This window comes from Triturus cristatus, chromosome 5_1, assembly GCF_964204655.1.
Source record: "Triturus cristatus chromosome 5_1, aTriCri1.1, whole genome shotgun sequence".
Taxonomy (NCBI): Eukaryota; Metazoa; Chordata; class Amphibia; order Caudata; family Salamandridae; genus Triturus; species Triturus cristatus.
In genome coordinates, this window is record NC_140587.1 from 398,356,279 (window position 1) to 398,377,379 (window position 21,101).

Consider the following 21,101-nt stretch of genomic DNA (forward strand, 5'->3'; position numbering starts at 1 on the left):
CTTCAGGCAACGGCAGGCGGAATGCAAGCGCTGAATGATTCAAACTCCGCTCACCATTGCCATAGAGACGCTGACGCGCCACCAAATTCAAAAGTGTCACAGCGCCCCTAGCGGCCGGAGGTGGAGGCCGCACCTCATCGCAGGGGACTCTGGATGGTCTCGCGTAGGCCCAAGGACAGGCCCACGGGCCGCGGCGAAGACCGCTAGCGTGAGTTTTTTTCAACAACAAAAAACAAATAGGCACCAATCCTTTTCGCGCTAGTCCCGGTGACAGGCAGCACCGGAGGGATTCGCTTGAAGCGGTATGAGGAACGCCAGCAGTTTGAGGTAAACCAACCAGGCAACTATAACACCGCAAACACATCAAAGGCACATAATATGTAATACGACACAATAGCGCTGGCGGGAGGCAGAAAACGTGGTTCCGCGACTGCTATCAAACTATTTAAAACTGCTGAGAGAAATGTTTATATTGGGAAAGAAAAAACACTTAGCTCATGGCTGCATAGCAGCAAAGAAAGAGGAACAGCAAGGGGTTGACGAGGGACTATGGCATGGATCCTGGGCCTGGATTGGTTGATTGGACTGAGGGATATGTTGTCCCTTCTTTCTTTTTTTGGCAACCACTTTCCCGAGGGTGTTTGGGAAATGTGGTTTTGGTTTGAAGTTTTAAAATGACTGCTATTGAAAAAAAAGCAAAGCGAGATAGCATAATCCGAAGCCTCCGGCCCCGACATAGAATTTATTTGTATTTGACGTCCCTGGATGTCCCTCATGAGCTACACAAACTAATTTCTCACTTAAAGCTGAAGGTGGAACAAATAGGCCTAGCCTAATTAATATTCAATTCTCTAATGACAATTCTGCTGAAATTTGCTGAATATGAACAATAATCTTAGGCAAATTCTTGATCGGTGGCCAACTATCAGTAATATGCCTTTTGACCTCACACAGTACATCATCCTTCTCTCACGTGTCCATCCATTCCTGCTCACTTACACACCCTACAGTTAGGGCAGAAGCATGTGCTGCTGAAACTACACATTCTACTTGATTAACACTGTTTTCACACTCAGATCTTATTGGCATGCGAGAAAGACAATCTGTCTGGAAATCTTCTCCTTAAGGGATATACTCAAGTTCAAAATTCTATTCTTGCAATTAAGATACTAATCGTACGAGCCTGGAAGATGCCAAACCAGGACCATTGCCACACATGAGAAATAAAAGAGGTTTATGATCACTTAACAAGTCAAAGATATTGCCCCAAAGTTAGTTTTAAACTTTTCGGCAAACCCAAGTGTATGCTAAAGCTTCTCTTTCAATCGTGCTGTCATGACATTCTGGTGCTTTGAGCATGCATGATATAAAGGCTGTAGTGTGATCTTTGCCATTGTTTAATGTTTATTCCATGTCATATGTGCCATGTTTAAGACATGAAGAGATTTTTGTGGTAGAGAATAGATGGCACTCGGGAAACTGCGTGCTCTCAATTTGAAGACTAATTTCAAGCTCCGTAATGTTTAGAAACTGTGTCCTCTACCCAGACCACTCCATAAGGGTGGAGCTTGATTTATTCTGGGCATTGCAACTCTTTTGCTTTGTATGCTGTTGCTGCACTATTTTGCTACCCTGCGTGGGAGGCTGCACTGGCACTATCTCATAATGTTTATTGCAAGACTTTAATAAACATATCTTTGACAAAAAAAAACAACAACAAAAAACTGTACCCAGACCGATTGATCTGGCATCTACAATTACCATACATTTGTCAGAAATGCAGAAAGGTTGTAAGGCAAGAGTAGAGCTAATCCTATTTTTAGAGTTTAAAATTCTTCCACTTGTTCCTTTGACAACACCAACTTCTCTTTCTTACGAACAAGATGTCTTAGTGCATCTATATTGATGGTATACCCTTTTACAAATCTAGTGTTTTATTAGCTTAATCCCAAGAATGACCTCAAAGAATCTTTATTAGTGGGTGGTGGGGAATGGATAATAGCATCTATGAGGGATTTTTTTATGCTTAATACCTTCAACAGTGATAGAATGTCCCAAGTATTCAATACCTCTATCACTCAGTATACCAAGTACACATTCCAAAATCATGTTTTGTTCTTCCACACTCTTACCAACTAACTAAAATATCATCCAGGAACACCTGCACACCTTTGATGCCTTTAAATAACGTGCCCATATGTTTTTGGAACACACTTGCGTGAGGCGCCATCCCCAAAGGCCGTCTCAAGTTTCTCAAGGCGTCAAAAGGAGTTATGAATGTAGTCAAATCTTGTGATCTTTTCATCAGTGAAACCTGATAATAGGCAGATTTGACATCTATGATGGAAAAATAGTTAGATTCCCTAATCGACACCAACATTTATTGAATCCGAGGCAAAGAACGAGAATCAACTACAATGGTCTGGTTTAAAGAACGCAAATCGTCACATTGAGGTAAATTTCCAGATTTTTTTTTTGCCAAAACTATTGCTGCAACCCACAGTGAGGAGTCCATAGGTTGAATGATGCCTTCCTTGCACATCTTATCCAACAATTTCTTTAAATCATCTTTGATACTAAGGGGGACCGGCCTGATCTTGTGTTTAACAGGTACTGCACCAGCATTCAATTTAATGTCATTTTCCCGGATCATGTAATTGGGACCCACATCTATAACACAACAATTTCTTCTTCTGGGATAACGTGGTCCTCCCTTTTATAGCCTCAATATTTTTTCCCTTATTGGAAATGACGCAAACAGTATCAGAGTTGGTGTATGTGCCAGCTATTGCTCAGCCGATAAAGAAGAAAGCTGGATTCCCTTAGCGATGTAGAAAACTTCGTTTAGCATCAGATTTCTGCAAGCTAATAAACGTTCTTGAATCTCTCTACAGTACTAGTTGAAAACAAGCTGAACCATTAGGTAAGTATCAATGTTTTCACCAAATACACATTTTTTTTTCACATCGTAATTTTATTGTTGACAGCCGACACAGGTTTGGTGTCACGAAGAACACCAATAATATACAGTTATTGACAGCGTTAATGATCTCAACATTTTCAATGTTATCATAGCATTGTTCATGTAATAAACTTATTTGAATATAACTCTTAAAAACAAACAATAGTGCCATACTAAGATCGCAGAGAATTCCAGAAGGTCTTGGGCACATATGTCCGAGCCATTCATTTTGAGAACAATTATAAAAAGACATACAGGTCACAGCACAATACAGTCATCCTGGCAATTCCTCGACAGCCGAGGCAGGAGTAGGTTCCAAACATAGCCCTCTGTATTCCGCCCACCTCTTCCATATTTTATAGTGTTTCTGGGGACAACCCCTCGCCGTAAAGAGGGGGATCTCCAGAGCCATACTAAAATCCAGGCCCTTATTCCATATTGCAACTGATGGCGGAGACTCATCCTTCCATGCCCTGGTGATATCATGCTTAGCCAATGTGAGGCCAAGAAAGAGCAGCTGGTGCTTATATCTATTAGTGCCCAGTACCTCAGTGATATGGAGCATGAGCAGTCATGGCGAGAGCGGGATATCCCATTCCAGGACCTCCGACAGACATGTGGTCACCCCGCTCCAGAACCTCATTAAATTCGAGCACTGCCATACCGTATGTAGGAAAGTACCCTCAGCGGCCCCAGAGTGCAGGAAGTGAGGGGTGGCAATCAACCCAGCGCACCACAGCTTATGTATGGTAAAATAGACCTGTTGGACTTGGCCCTTTTTAGCTAAAGTTCCCTAAACGTTTTGCTTCCCCCCTAGACCTTTTTTCTGACATGGTGTTGCCAACTTAGATGCTTTGGGCACTCAACCACTGCTGATCAGTGGTAAAGTGCAAGTGCTCCCTGTGTAAAGTGTAATGGTAATCAGTTATCCATGATTGGTATGTTAGCCTCACTAGTAAAGTCCCAAGTAAAGTGCACTATGTGTGCCAGGGCTGGTAATGCAAATGCTACTAGTGGGCCTGTAGCACTAATTGTGCCACCCACACCAGTAGCCTTAAAGAGAGAACTCAGGCCTGCCATTGCAGTGCCTGCGCGCAGTTTGTTAAACTGCCATGTTGTCCTGACAAGTGCACCCACTTGCCAGGCCTTACCCTTCCCTTTCTATGTACACCAGAAACCCCTATGGTAGGTCCAAGGTACCCCCTGGGCAGGGTGCAGTGCATGTGAAAGGTAGGACATTTACTAAGGTGTGTACCATGTCCTGCCAGTGAAATAATCTCCATTTCGTTTTTCACTGTTGAAAGGCCATCTTGCCCATAGGATAGAATGGGGAGGCTGTGTAATATGCTTTCCAGCCTATCTTCCCAAAGGCTTAGGATGGAGAGGTGAAGTTTAATGTGCCTGAACTCACAATGTAATAACACATCTTTTTATGAGGGTGGTTTTTAAATTGTGTGTTTAGAAACTACTCTTTTGGAAGTGGCTAGGTTTTTGTGCTCTAATATTTCTGTGTGTCTCTGCCTGGTTGTGGATTGACTGTCTGGATTTGAAAGTGATAGGATCTGGGGAATGTCTTGACCCAGGGGAGGAGGTGAGACAGCAAGAGGCTGACCTGCATTTGGGGTGTAGGGGGGAGGAGTAGCTCTTAGAGGTGAAGAGGCCTGGGTTGCTGCCATAAAACAATTATCCCATCTCCTGCTAAGTGATTGAGAATGCAGACCCCCACTAATTAAAGGGAGAAGGTGTCACTGGCAGGGAGACACCCAGAACTGGTTTGAAAAGGGGTCAGTGCCCCCTGAACACAAAGACTTCAAAGACATTTAGGGGTATAACTATGAGAGCTGAAGCCCCTGAACGTTGGAGAGAAATGGATTGTTGCATTACTCATTGCACTTTTTTGCATAAAGAACTACCTGATTGTTGCATTACGCATTGCGTTAGGTTGCATAACGAACTACCTGATTGTTGGGTTACACATTGCATTATTTTGGCATTACGAACTGCTTGATTCTAGCATAACGAACTGCATTATTTTTACATTGCAAAGTGCCCGATTCTTGCATAACAAACTGTATAGCATTGCATTAGGACTGCAGTGGATCATTTAGAATTGCTCATTAATATCGCCGGAACCTACAAGGGCTGGCTGGCCTAACAACTGCCCAGGAGGAATATTACAAATACGCATATATTGTATTTATATCGTGTGGTCTCATTGTATATCTTTTCATATAAATTTATACTCGTTTTTATGAAACACGTGTGGAATCCATTTGTGGTGTCATCATTGGGTTACTGAGAGCGTGGATGCAAATACTTTACACACTTGCCTTAAAGATAAGCCTGGCTGCTCGTGCCGAGCTACCGAGGGGGTGAGCGGGGGCTATCTGAGAAGGTGTCTTTCCTTTCCCTGACTTGGAAGCAAGGGTCCCTATTTGGCCTAAAATACCTACCTCAGCCAACTAGCGACCCCCAGGTCTAACAAGACCCAATGCAAATATTTGGATTGGATAAGTCGCAGGCAGTCCGCAATCGCTGCACTGTGTGGGGACTCCAGCGCCTCCACCCAATCATCCTCGTCTAGGGGACCTAAGACCAGCTGTCAGTCATCCAGCGTTTTATTTATTGTAGTAGGGGTGTTGTTTAGAAGTTTGCAATATATTTTGGTTATTTTATGACCCCTCAGATCCCCCATAAGGACTTTAGCTTCTATAGGGTTAAAATTGGGTATATCTACTTGTTGTGCCACATACGGGGGGCATGTCGAAATTGGAGATACCTATAAAATTGTGAATGGGGCATGGCATATTCTGTCTGGAATTCCTGAAAGGACTTTATGATCCTACCATGAATAACTGCTCCCCCTGTGTCATTCCCGATGGCCTCTCAACCCCGAAATCCAGACAGCTGCACCACACGAGGGTCTCCCTCGTCAATTTACACCACCATCCCATCATGTGAAGCGCTCGCTTCCAGGTCATGAAAACCATTTTAGTCGCAGGTGGCAACTCCCTAATCGTCGGGCCAGAATATATGATCATATGTACCAATGTGGCTCCCATTAGCCAGCGCTCAACAGCAGATGCAGGGTCTCTTCTATTGCCATACCACCAGTCATTAAGGACAAGTAAATATGAGGCCGCATAATAGGCCTGGATATCTGGGGTGGCGATGCCCCCACAATAGGTGGACTGGAAGCAGGTCCTCAAGGCCACGGGCACTGTGCCACCTCCCCAGAGGAACAATATGCTGTGTTACCTGCTGCCATTTTAAAAGTCAGCCTTGCTTTACAAGCTGCTTTTAAATCGAAAATACATGCAAATTTGACTTTGCATTTAAAGGTACTACCAAAGTAGTAAACAACCTTATTTGTACTTCTATATCACCCCTAATGTCTACCCTAGATGCCCCCAGGGTAGGGTGCCATGTAAAAATAAGCAGCGACATTTTAAAAGAGGTTTTATATTTAGTTTTTACCCATTGTAGCGTTTAGCTCCGTCGGCTAACATGGTGATACTATAATACAGTGCAACTATTGATAAGAGTGAGCAAAAATAAAATTTCAAGATTGGTAATGATAAATGCAACACCTTGCCACTGTTGTTTATCATAATCAACACAGAAAATAAGGTATAGAACTTTCTTTTCTGTGAGCTAACATCCAGCATTCTAAAAGCCTTTCCTAATTGGCCAGCCCTTAAAAGGCTTCTCCAAATTGTTTTGAAGAGGTGATAAGTGGCCTGCACAGAGACAGAGGTTACCTGGTTGGGGGAGTTTTGCGACTGCAGAGACGGGGGCTCGGTAAATCAAATTGGGCTTCCAAGAGAGCAGGACAGCAAGAAATGCTAGCCAGGCCTACTCCTTCTTCTTGTACCCCCCATTCAGTTGCAGACCGAGGAATATAATTTGCAGGAGGGCTGGAAAGGGAGTGTTAGGAGCAATGATCTACACCAGTAGGATGGTTTAGCTAGCTCTTTCTCCCAAGGAGAGACAGTCTCCATTTTGAATTTTAATAGTACACTGGTTTGTGGGACATAAATATGCCACACTTTGGAGGAAGCTGTCATGATTTTGGGTGGCATCCTGCACCCCATTGCTCAGGAGTGCCCCCCTGCTTGTCTCGCCAGAACATTGGATACATATGTGAGAGCTGTATAGCAACTCAGATCTGCTGCCTGAAACTACAAGGAGAAAGACTGCTCTGCTGGAACCCTGGGTCTGCACCCCAAAGAACTGCACTCTGAACGACTGCTCCTGCTGCTTACTTTCAACTACAGCCCTGAGAACTTTGCCTTGCTTCAAAAAGGATTAAGGAGGGAGCTCCCTGAAAGCAACCATCTCCCCCAAGACATCCCCAGGTAGGAGTGCGTCCATTGGATTTTCAAGGATTTGGCCAGGTGCATTGTGGGAACTGTAGTACCAATTTCCGAGGGGTAACTCTGAGACTCTGGAACCTTGGATTTGTGTTGTGGACACTTTGAACCCTCAAGAGGACCTTCATTAAGAAGTTCCAGAAGTTTGGAGAAGATTAGGGCAACGTTTGTAAAAAGCTCCATAAGGTGACCAACCCAACGTCAAGAGACGAGCCGACTATCTTGCACTGCGACCCGGGCGGTATTTCAGGTACACCAAAGCTCAAGGCTTCTTGAAGTTGACCAGGGGCTCTTGCTGAACCTAGCAGATGGAGCTTCTACAAATCTGGCCGGTTGGGAGGCCCGTTAGACATTGAGAGAAAATCCTCCAGAAACGTTTTTAAGTGCAAAAGCCAAATTTTGAACGGGGCCTCCAGCTTTGTGTATTCGACTCAGACTCCATTGCGGTCAGCCTCAAACTTTGACTTTGTCCTAGTCAAGCATGACCAGGTGTCCCAAGTTGACGCTATATGTTTTTAAGCACTAGAAAGAGTTTATTCTTTAAAAATTATTATCTCTGGTTACCTATATTGGATTTTTGTTGTGTTGGTGTCATTTTAATCATAAAAAATATTTTCTATTTTTATAAATTGGTTGTGGATTTTTATGGTGTGTGCTGTCTTATTTATTTAATGCATTGGTGTTTTTGAATGCTTCACATACCTGTCCCCTAAGTTAAGCCTGCCTTCTGGTTGCCAGCTACCAAGGGTTGAGAAAGGGAATAGTTTATTGAGACCTTGTCTGGACCTTATATTGCGTTGGTGGACTTATTGCTAGTGGTTGGTGTATACTTACCCCTAATGATAATCCACTTTCCAAGACCACCCAAGAATTTAGGCAAGCAGGTCTAATTTATCTGATACTAACAACCATTCAGTTAAAATGATGACAGACTGCAGTATCTAGAAACACTCTAAGTTGTGATTGAGAGGTAATGGAAAATGTCCCAATTTAAAAGTTCAGTGACCCTGACTAGCAAAGGAGAATACTGGAGCATCTCTTTCAGTCGCCAGCTACCATGATCACACAATTTGGTATCTACTCTAAACAATATTTTAAGCACTGCCTCCTGACATATGCTGTGATTGATGTTAGGTTACACATGGGTTTAAAAACTATGATTGGGCTTTCATGGGAAGTATGTGTGAGCAGTCCAGTTCATAGCATAACAATGTGACAACATCCCTTCCTATGACATTCATTATGTATCAACTTTTCTAGATTTATCATGTGCTCTTCCATGACTCTAAAATTTCCCAGCAAACGGATCAATCCACCAAATGTTCAAGTTAATATAACACCATTTGGCCACTTTTTATAATGAAGAGCACCTCATGTCATTTAACATAAGATCCTACATCGAGTCACCAATCTGTTTATTTTAATTTGAGACCAGTTTTAGATTTTTTTCTCAGGTCAGTTATATGATCTTTCATATACAATGATTTCAATTTAAAGTATTGATTTCAATAGGTCATTTACAGAGCTTCTTGCTTAAAAATGAATCTGCACGACACATCTGCTATGCCTCTAGTATTACAGGGAAAGGCATCCTGTGCTTTGCAAGACTTACACTGGTACGGTGAACTCATGTTTAGTTTGTGGTCTATCACAGAGACCCTTTTTGGTTTGTTCAATGCAGTATCGCCCTCCTGAGTTAATATTTTCACTGTGTTTTTCCATCCTTATCCATATTAAATCTTACCTGCCATTGTCCGGCCACTATTTACAAGGGAGTCTAGATCCCTAATTTGTTACAGGGGGGCGATATTGCCGGCCCCCTGTAACAAAAACGGCTCTCAGGGGCGGCCCACCAGGGAAACGCCCGGTGCCTGCTTTAGCCAGTCCGGCCCTGAGCAGCACCTCCCTGACAACTTTAAATGCAAGTACCCAGAATGAGGCTGCCCTCAGAAGATTCATTTTACTTTGCTCATTCTTCACTCCTCTCTGTCATGATGATTACCCCATATTTCTGAAACTTTGATAAGGTAGTGAAATGTGAACCATAACATGGGATGATCCTCTAATGTGCTAACACTTACAATACTCCAACTCTGCTGGAATGGCCAAGGCAAGGCTGTTTCAGTGTGTAATAATCTCCACATCGGCGCTAAGAAATTAGTAATACATGGAGTGGTGTGGCTCACTGGTTAGAGGCAGCAGACCTGGAAGCAGAGGACGGCCCGGGACCAGGGTTCAATTCATGACGCGGCAGGGTCGTGGACCAGGGCCAGCAGACTCGATAATTCTCGCTTCGGTGCCTACCAGGGATCACACTCGGCAACTCTGGGCATTAGCTTGCCTCATCTCCACAACGGCCCCCCACATTCGCTGGGGATGCCTGGTTTCACCTTGGAGATACCCTGGAGGGACCATCTCACAGGGATAGCCAGGATGGGTTCCCCAGCGGTCTACAACGCCTCAGGGCAGCAGTGCGCTTTACAAGACACATACATTTACATTTACATCCAGATGTGGTTATTCTTATTCTATTCTGTACAGTCAGCAAACACAGAAACATTTCTCCTCCTATTATTGAAGTGAGATCTTTAGTTCACCAATGATTTATTCAAATTACAACCGAACAATTGCAAATTCTAGATGTCCCTTTTCCAACCATGACTGGTGTGATGTTAATGACCCTACGCAAGTAGCTGGAGACACACCAAATTCTGTGTCCTCTCCATAAAATGGCAAACAGGTGCACTCTCTGGCAACTATTAATATGCCTTAGGAAATCGCTAGCTGTTTACCAAAGCGTAGACCACACCAGAATTTCTGATCTTTACCAGCAGCACCAGGGCCAGACTGGGAACAGAAACCCGGCCCTGGCAAACTGCCCGGACGGCCCCCCTGGGGGCAGGGGGTTGCGGCCGAGCTGTTTGCTAGGGCCGGTTTCGGCCGATTTTGTTACAGGGGGGAGATATTGCCGGCCCCCTGTAACAAAAACGGCTCTCAGGGGCCCAAAGCTGGCCACCAGGCTGGCGGCCCACCAGGGAAACGCCCGGTGCCTGCTACAGCCAGTCCGGCCCTGAGCAGCACCTCCCTGACAACTTTAAATGCAAGTACCCAGAATGAGGCTGCCCTCAGAAGATTCATTTTACTTTGCTCATTCTTCACTCCTCTCTGTCATGATGATTACCCCATATTTCTGAAACTTTGATAAAGTAGTGAAATGTGAACCATAACATGGGATGATCCTCTAATGTGCTAACACTTACAATACTCAAACTCTGCTGGAATGGCCAAGGCAAGGCTGTTTCAGTGTGTAATAATCTCCACATCGGCGCTTAGAAATTAGCCAATTGTACCAAGCACTGGTGTTTCAAAATTGATTTTGTCTGCTGTTTGTCAGTGTAAATCCTAACAAGTGATCTAGTAAACAACAGCAGGTTTTCCTCTATTTCATATATTAACCCGTTAGACAGAGCATTGTAGATGCTACCTGTTAAAGAGTGTATTACACATTTTTGAAATAATGCCTTCCATAATTCTCTATCTACAATTAATACAGAGGTGTATTAAATTTCGCATTTACTGGCACCATCAACTTACCACCCTTACTCCTAAGTACCAAGCATTCCCCGAAAACACATGGATTATGAACACAGCAGATTTCGTACCTTGTTTGAGCGTAAGGACACCCTTCCTCCACAACGTGCGCAGAACTTTGTTTGGCAATATGAACAGTTGTGGCCACAGCCATCGGCAAACTTTGTTTTGTGGCAGATTCCACAGGTGGGGGCTTCACCCTTCTGCTCTTGTGTCTGTTGTGCTTCTTCACCCATCTTCTTGACCTGCTCCTTGTACATTTCAAACTGCTGGTGCAATTTTCTGCAGAAAAAAGGAAAGCCAAATCCAAATTAGAGCTGATTTTCATTTTAGAAAGTTGTATTCGTTCTTCAGTATATTTATTCACACCTCATACCAGGAGCGGACATATTCATTGGTTAATAAACAAGCATTTGCAATGCAATCGGTCTTGCATTTACGCGAGCTTGAGCTATTGACATTGCAAATAATGCCTTTTATTTTTGTTTTCGTTTTTAAAACATAAATAAAAGACATTGTCATTTACAATGCCAATAGCTTAACCTCGCATAAATGCGAGACCTATTGCATAGCAAATGCTTGTTTTAAGTGCGGCGAAGGCTCTGCCTCCCAAGAGGCAATGGGTAACCGAGTCACTGGTCCCACAATAATGGCCATAAAAACACTTTACTCTGCTGGTCAGCCTCCATGGTTTATGCCATGCTATTTCTTTCATGAGTGGCAGTTATAAGCAAATGTATTCAACCAGAATCAGTGCACAAATGGTTAAATCTATCCAACAAAAAAATGCAGAGAACAGCCTCAGCAATCTAAAGAATGTTTTTCCTTAACTACATGATTACATATTTTCTTAAACAGTATAGCCCAGTATTTCACGTAATGATTTCAATAAACATTTTACCGTTTGAAAAAATGAAGAATGTTAAAGCCACTACCGCAAAAAAAACAAAAAGCGGCGTATCCAATATTTATTGTGTAACATGTTAGATTGGATCTTGGTGACTCTACAATCCACTTGACGTCGGCCTCCTGGTTTATGATATGGCCCAGAACCATCAGCAGCTCTGCGGGACCATATTACATGCTTACATCTTATGCATCTTCTCCCATTCTTTATCTGCAGTTGTACCAGGTATAAAGTGCTATTTTTTCCCATTCTTGAGTGCAGAGGGACCGTTTATCAACAGAGTTGAAGCCTCCAGTGATTAACGATTTCTCTCTCCTACCTTAAGAATGGTAAAATAACACGCTTGCTGCACCTCTGCATATATGGCCATCTGCAGTGTGTCCGTTCTAAATAGGTGCATGCACAACACCAGAACACGAGTGCTGACATCTGTTCACTGTGATGGAATTATAGAAAACAGACTTGAGTGGGCACGATAACAGACACCAATAGGCCATGGGCGGAGCAATGTGCCCGCCTTTGGCCAATTGTGTGCTGTCTTTGTAAAAAAGACGCACGCAAAGGCCAATAGCGTGGGCCAAAAGGAAAAGCACACGCATAAGCGTGTGCGATTCCTAGGTCCGTTTTCAAACCCCCTACAAGAGGTCTCTCACTGCGCGAGCAGTGCTGCGCACTGCAACGCTAGGTGCAAGACCTAAAAAGGGACCTGAGCATATAGTTTTGTAAACTTCTACATACAGTTTGCTCAGAAAAGGTGTATACCATCCCTCTTCTTACCTCCTGGACTGTGTCAAAGAGTTTTATGGAAGACTGGGAAGGGGAGCATTTCCGTTGGAAAGAGTAAGAGTGCAGGCTGCAGGCTGTAAGAGAAGGCACACCAAGGAATAATGGTGGAGCAGGTTCCTAGTGGGAAGCCAAGCAAGGAGCACTCAAAGCTGCTATATCTGTGTGTCAGTGTTTACGCTATATAACAGGCCTTGGTGCTGATACGGTTTTAGAGGGTGGGGGCTAAAATTCAGCATTTAGCCGGCTTTTCTATCATTTTCATGAGTAATGGACGTCCCTGCGCTGGTAACATATATTTGGTCATATTGATGTTCGTCATCTGCAATGCAGTAGCTAAACATAGCTGATGTTTCCGTGACTCCAAATGCATTGAATGCAAATTTTACTCATTTACTAACACACTTACAGAGCACCAAAACACTGCCTTGCCGCACTTTCAGAGCACTTTTACACCATGAGACTGTAGAGTGATGTGGGGTTCACTGATGCTCTCATGTAACCACTGTAAACTGGATGCATATTCATATCCTACTAAATCTATGTTATAGATACTGACTCTACAGGTCTCCAGTTTCATTTGCAAAGTATATAGGCAGCCATCACATAGAACAACTCATTATATGCGTGCAGCCGCAGTTCACTGTTTTAATAAAGGCCATCTGCAAAAGTGGGGCTCAAACAGAAAACATATTTTTTTAATGGACCAAAATAAACAACATGCATATTGCAGAGTTTATGCATTTATTATACCCTTTCATGCAGAAGGTGGCTAGCCTTCAAGTCCAGGTAGGTACCTTCCCTAACCGCACGACTAAGACACTAATCCTGTCTTGAAAGCTAACCCAGTCCTAGCTATATTCCAAATGAACAAATTGTTCAGACCAAAATGGGTTCTCTGACATGTGAAAGAGGACAAAGACCTTTCAACTGGATTGTGAAGCAGGTCTCGCTTCCAAATCCCAGAGGCTGGATTTTTTGCAAAGAAGCCAAAGGCAAAAGTTTCAGCTGAAGATCTCCCTCATGGATAGGGTCTGGTTCTGTTGTGATTGCCTAAAAATTGGGGAACCAAAAGTGCAGAAGGACAGAGGGTACAGTTGCCTGTAGACAAACATGGGTCCCATGGAACTCTCACATGGAGATCTTGCTGCATCTACTGTCACTTCACTCAGCCTCTACACCACACAACCAATACAGAAGTAGAGTATTAAAGAGAAAGCAAATTGCAACTTTAATAGGAAAAAATCTAAATTCACTAAATTTAAAGACTTATCCCTCTTCCATTGCATAAGAAAGAATACCATTCAGCCAACAATTTATTTATTTATTACAGCCATGACGCAGTATTTGATGTAGTTACTGAAAGATAAAAAAAACAATTAAACTTGTCTTTTATATATTTACCACTGGTAAATATTAAGAGAGACTTCTCTTGGACATACACAAAAATCTACCTATAATCAAGTGTACAATCAACCAAGTTCATCACCAAGTATGCATGGTTTTATCATACATACGAACACCCCCCCCCCATAGATGGAGACACAAATCTGAACTCAAAAAGCAACCACGTATCACACAAAGATAAAAAGCTTAAATGTATAACACAATTAGGGTTTATTAAAAATAATATAAGATGACAATAGAAAACTACATAAATTTACAAATTAAAAAACAATAAAAAACATCATGAGACAAAGAAATATAGGTGAAATGCTTAAATTCATCAGGCAGAGGTTATTCCCAACAGGAATCAAATGCATAAACACCATCAGTCTATTTACTCATTAGTTGCATTAGACATGAGGTTGTTCCTGGATATAACCCAATGTAAAAATGCAGGCGTCGACGCGTTTCGGTGGTGGCAAATTATTGAAGTACCACCTTCATCAGGACATGTATAAAACTTGCCTCTCGCTCAACTCGTTTAAAATTCTAAATACACCGCTAATCGTGTATGAGAAGGGGATGATGGTTATATAACCAATCCTTACAGATTGATTTTAAAATTTCCACATGGTCTGTTTGAATCCACCAATACTTCACCTTATCAGTGAGTATGATCCTCAATTGGTTCATGTGTGTATACACATATATCGCTGAAGGTCAAACTTTCAACGGAATTTCGAAACAGATCTTAATATATGATATCTGTTGCTGTATTCCAACAAGGGCACACGGACTTCACACCTTAAATCCTGGTGAAAACAGATAACAGCGTGTAGAACGATCGTCTCCTGGCATCTCGTCTGTGGAATTCCAACCAACTTACAGTTATATGTTTACCACTAACAGCCATATTGATCTTTAGTGTACGTATTCTAAGTCAGGACAGGACGAAAACCTGAAATCTGAACATTTTTCTTGACATCCCTCATAAGATTAGGCCTCAGGGTAGCGTAGCTAAGCAAGTAACAGTTTAAGAGTCAGATTTAAAAGATATCTGCACACCTGCATGACACGTAGGTCCCCAAATAAATTTAATTATGATTGCTATTCAACGGTAAATATTCGTACAATGCGAGTTTGTACTCATGAGAGGATTTCCTTTAGATGGAACATTCTAAAAGCATAGTGGAAAAGTCGAATGGTGAGTCTGTTGCGGTGATCCTATGAAATACAGCGAAAAAGAAGCACTTCCCAAAGTGGTTGCCAAAATACAATGAAGTAAGAACAGAGTTAAAGGGGTATTAATTAAGATTAAAGGTTAGGAGCTAGGGTAAAGGTCTATGGTTAAGATGTATATGTTAAAAGATATAGGGCTTGGGATCTAAGGTTAAAGGTACAGAGGATAAGGGCTTAGAGTTAACAGTATAGAGTCATGGCTGTAGGTTTAAGAGGTGTGGGTACAGGGGCAAGGTGTAAAGTGTTAAAGGTACGCTTAAGTGTAAAATGTGTACTGTTTGGGGAGTAAGGTTAAGCATTTGGATTATACAGTAAAGTAAGGTACAGGAGTAACGTGTTATGGGTTTCAGATATAAGGTTATGGTTTGTTTAATGGTGAATGATACAAATGCCATAACTGGTACTTTTCTGGGCAACAATCTTAGCTGAGTACAAACAAGGGAGCCCAGGAAGGTGAAAACCTATGGTGGCGGTAGGATGCTGCAATGCTCAAGGCCCTAATTTGAGTTTCCTTTTTGGCTCTGCATTTACCAATCATGGTATGTGCAAACTGTATTTCTGCTCACTCCTGGGCCTTAAAGATGAGCAGCACTAGATAAGGTAACAATGAAAAAAATATGTTATAGCCTTGGTGAGAGACAGCAGTCTCAAAAACTCCGAAAGAAGCACTTCTAAAAATAACACTTCTGAATTATGAGTTGTAACAATAAATCATTCAAAAAAGGAACTCTTTCCAAAATGATGGACTCAAAATACACTGAAGGAAGGGCAGTGTGAAAGGGGTTAAGAGTATAGGGTAAAAGGGTTATTGGTATGGGGTAAAATGAATGAGTTTACAGTTGTGGGATGGGAGTGAGGGTATGACTATAGGGTTAAGGGACATAGGGTTTGGGATAAAGGATTAAGGGTGCAGAGCTTAAGGATTAGTAGTATAGAGATAAGTGTTAGGCGCTAGGGTTAAAGGCTTGGGGACCAGAGTTATGAGTTTGGGAACCAGGGTTAAGGGTATGGTGACTATGGTGAAGGGTATGTGGGATATGGGTATGTGATATAGAAAAAGGTTTGGGGTGCAGGGGTTAAGGCGTAGGTTCAACCACTGTGATTACGTTTGTCTAAAGTCACAGTTGAAAAGGTGTTTAATTTAAGGTGTGTCGAGAGCTACAGTGACTTTTATTCGACCAGGACATAAAAAAAGTTCTGCTTTTTACAGAAAAACTGCACTTAATGAATTTCAATTGAACACACTTCAATTTTAAAGGGATACAATTAGAACTGTTAAACATCTAAATTTATGAGGTGCAACCATTTAAGGTGGGACGTGACCTTGAACCTCCAAGGTCCACTCTAAAACATATGGACACCAGCAACACCTATTGTGTGGATGAAGGGACAGTGCCGACCTCTGGGCATCAACGATACAAGCAACTCACCTTTTTAAGTGAAAACCGTCCCACCACAGGTTCTGATGCAGATCTGCCACCCAGTAATGGAGTGTCTGCCTACAGACAAGAAGTACATGAGAACACCCAATTTAGAACAGACCCAATCTACTTCGTGTAATCCTCTCTGCCACAAGACGCTGAACCTGCATATTCTAGCATTCAACAGCATTGTTGTCCAAGCAAAGCACGGTTGTAGGTCTGAGTTGTGGGGTTAAGAGTAAAATATAATGCTTCTTAGGCTGTATCTTTATGCATTTGTTCATAAGAAACCGCCTGAATATAACTTCACCTGTAATTCAAGACTTTCCTTCTAAGATGGGACTTTTGGACAAGGGAGTCTCTCTCCAAATTGTAGGATTGCTTGAGACTCACCAGTTAGATCACTATGGTATTAACGTTCTCGGTATAGTGTGCCTTTTCCCCATCTCATGTGTTGTGCTGATGATTGATTTTGTTTAGGACTATATGCCTTGGGGCCTCAAGGAATCCACTGACCACCAGCATGAGCTTCACTCCTCGTTACAGTTCCACATGCCTATCTAAAGCTCAAGCGCACCTTCATCCTTTCTTGAGCACAGCGTCCTCCTTGCTCCAAGCCTTTGTGTCTCAGACACTGATGCGCATTGCTTTCTCGGATACCAACATGTTATCAAACAGGTAACAGCGTGTGACCTTAATACCACAGCCATCTTGGTTGCACACCAGTCATCAATATTGGTAAAGGAAAGGCATGCAACAGAATTTAACCTTCAAAGACTGCAAACTCCTGGTATGCACGTCAAGGGACGTACCTGGTCCTGGCGCATTGTTTGGAACAATATTACTCTAGATGAGCGCCACAATATTTAAACAGTGGTTTAGTCTCATTTAAACTTCATCTTAGCAAAGAACATATTTTTAAGTGGTGTTGGCTGTCACCTCATTGCTTGACATACATTACCAGAATGTGTTCTGTCCAAACATATATGCTTGCACATCCATAAGATGTGTTGTCCATTGGCGGTGAGACAGTCATGACATAGCGTAATGGAAAGAATAGACCATGAACTACATTTCTACTACCAAGGAGGAAGAAGAGAACTTTACCCTTGTCAAGAAAAATAATATCCTTTTTGCATACTCTACATCCCACTGGATTACAGTTATAAAAACGTGAAGGGAAACAATTACCTAGGACTGTGAAGGAAATTGATGTGTTTAAAATGCAATTCATGATCTTGATGCCTATTCCTCCCCTACGGTATGCGCTGCAAATAAGAGATAACATTTCTTTCAGAGGAAACAAGGTGTTTCCATACATATTGAGGATTATGTGGCGGCCCTTAAAAAGCTTGCTATCACATGTCAATTTAGTAATCTTAATGACGATTTTATCCGAGACCAAACTGTTATACATTTCTGCAAATTGAGCATCTAAGAAAACCTATGGATTAATGGTGATTCGTCTTTGAAAGACATTGCTGCTTTAGTCAAAAAAGCGGAGTTGTCTGTGAGGTGTGCTAAAGCTGCTGTAGGAAATAAGAATACTGTTTACAAGGTTTGTCAAGATGGGTAATGGAACTTAAAAAGAAAATGTGAATATGAAAAGAACGAAGGCGGTTGAGAGGAAGTTATCCATTTCCTCCATACAGAAATTACCAGACCTAAGGAAAAACGTGCAGGCTATTACAGATATGGTAGCAAGAACTATCTAGTCTATGAAAAATAGAATTCCTTGACACATGAGCAGTGTTCACATATTGACATTACTGCCCATTATGCTTGTAGGGAAAACATTCTTCCCCCAGTGTCAACTGTGATATTGAGCAGACTGATTGCGAGTCAGGAGATCATATGAATGGGGAAAAGTATGTGTCTAGCATGAGGATGAGTGAGGGTGTTTGGGGTCTGAGTTTTAATTTGAAAAAAAAACTGTGTTAAATGATTACTGGGGGAATAACGTTGTGCACTGTAGCCAATACCGGTTCACCATACACAACAGATGACAGAAATGTGTGGAATTAAATTGTTGCCACCAAAATAGGTAATGTACTGGATAAAGCATACATTCATCCAGAAAGTTTAACCGGGGAAGCAAACCAGTGTTGGCTTACAGAACATTACAATTTCAATTCAAGTGTAGAAAAGTTACCGGAAAAGCAGTACGTTGCAGAGAAAGGACCTCCTGTTCTGTGATGGATCAACCAACATGATCGTTAGGCCTCATCCTAGACCCCAATAATTTAAAAAATGCTTTTAATATACAGAATAAATGATTTCACTCAAGCTACAAAGAGCATTTCTCCAGTATTTTTGGAATAGAACTAGGGAAACTAAATGATTTCACCTACAAGATTGTGTTGCACCAGTATTCCACAAGGTTAGAAATATTTCATTGTGACTCAGGACGGACGTTTAGCTGAACATGGAAAGGTTAGTAAGTTTGGGGATCACTGAGAGTGTGAATTGACTGGCTCCATTGGTCGGTCCTTGATGTGCCACTTGGAAGGTAGGATTGATTGTGCATGGATATGAAAGATCTCAATAATATCTTAATGAAAAATGTCTTATTGTGCCTCTTTTGTGAACTTCTAGAAATGCCTACAGGAATTTTTTGTGTGGATTGAGTTAGCCTCAGTATACCACCAGGTGCCCTTGTACTGGGATATAAAAGTGGGAAGATTTTTACTAACACCTTTTGGATGTTATCTACTTGTGGGTCTGCTGTTTGGCCTGGTCTTGGCTGGTGTGGTATCCCAGAGATTGATGTATTATTTATTTAGAAACTGCAATGGTGTCACATTTTTGCAAGATTTTATCTTGAGGATTGCGAAGAACAAAACTGTAATAAAATCAAGCTCTAGGGGGTCACTGTTCCTAATGTAGAGGAGTGGAATGTTCAAAGGGGACAGTGATCAGACTGTTTCTTGTTGACCTCACACATCCCTAGGGATGTCATGCTTCATCATCGGGCGGGTGCTCCTCATCTGGCTGGTGCTGCAATGCCTTACGGGTCCCTCGAAGGATCACTGTAGCAGAGATCTTTTGATTTTGTTGCTGTCAGATGAATGCGAGGGTGTCCAATGTGGAGAGCAGAGTGGAATGTTGCGATTGTGGTTTAAAACTGGCTAGGAGATGTCATATACACCTTTATTCTGTAGACTCCACTGTCATATTAAAAAAAAACAAGTGTTAGTGCCACTTGCAGGGTCAATAAGGTACCCAAGTGGTGGAGTGAAGTTGAGTGCGGGATGACATGTTTCGCGCCTCTATGGTCTATAAAAGGTCTCCAGTGCTTCTTCAGGACTAAAGGCAAGGGTGAATTAACTACCCCACACTAAATGACACACTAGGTCCCCCACATTTTAAAGTATGGATGGTACCTGTGTCTGGTAATAAAAGGATATTCCCAACAGAGAAGTGGTCTGGTATGCCCTAATGGTCGATGTAGGGGACGTGCACAGTATGCGGGGTGTTCGCAAGTGCCTCTTCTCTGGTACATCTACCCTGTCCCTCTGCTTGCCTGGGTCAAGAGTACCATCCATACTTTAAAATGTGGCGGACCTAGTGTGTGAATTCAGAGTTGGGTAGTTCATTCACCCTTGCCTTTGGTCCTGAAGAAGCGCAGGGGAGTTGAGAGTCCTCCGCATGCTGCTGAGCTGGGAGCGGTGGCAGTGTTGGCCTCGGGGACCGTGTGTGGTGAACACTATTTAGGGATCGAGAGCAGAGGTCAGTCACCACACTTGGTAGGCAGAAATTCTTTGTCAGCACTGACACCAACAGCAGTGGCAATAAAAGACTATATGACATCCAGGTACAGGAAGTAATCGGCAACAGCAAGTCATCCCATATGCTCGATTAAAGATATTAGGGTCTCTTTACTTTGTGCTGCTGGTGCTGGTCTGGGGTTGGACTCTACTATACAGCCCATAATTCCATAACTGTGACCAGGAGGAGAAGGAGGGAGACACTAAGTGCTTACAGCACACAAACAAAGACAGAGCCATGATTGGGCCTTTCTGCCCCCGTCAAAGCTCAGAAGACGTGAGGCTGGGCCACAGCTCTCTCAACTGCGTCAAGATGGGTGAGCAAAGAATTACTGGTAAATCTGTTATTAACTCTAATTCAGATAATATCAAGGGCTCCACAATGAGCAGTTTTTTGGAGAGGGCTGTTGGGTATATCAAAGGACAATGAGTTGGGAGAGGCCCACCTTCCAATCAACAGCAGCTGGTGCATACATGACACACACAACAATAGAATGCTACTGCTCTCGGACTCAGGTGCTAGGGCCCAAGCAACAGGAACATTAACATATGCAAATTCCCAAGAGTCTGTATATGCTTATATTAATCCCTCAGCTCCAACAGCTCCAGCTCCAGCTCCTACACCTAAGAGAGCTTTTAATACAGCTAATGCTGTTGAGCACTAACCACGTT

The 21,101-nt window shown here is 42.5% G+C and overlaps 1 protein-coding gene across 2 annotated transcripts in view; it reads right to left on the reverse strand.

The window, feature by feature from the left end:
* RIMS2 (regulating synaptic membrane exocytosis 2) overlaps positions 1 to 21,101 on the reverse strand; it is a 1,922,267-nt gene that overhangs the window by 1,585,088 nt on the left and 316,078 nt on the right. For both annotated transcript variants that reach the window (XM_085605119.1, XM_085605120.1), the window contains exon 4: positions 10,998 to 11,208. In XM_085605119.1, coding sequence (XP_085461245.1) covers positions 10,998 to 11,208 — 211 coding nt within the window. The remainder of the gene's footprint in view (positions 1 to 10,997; positions 11,209 to 21,101) is intronic.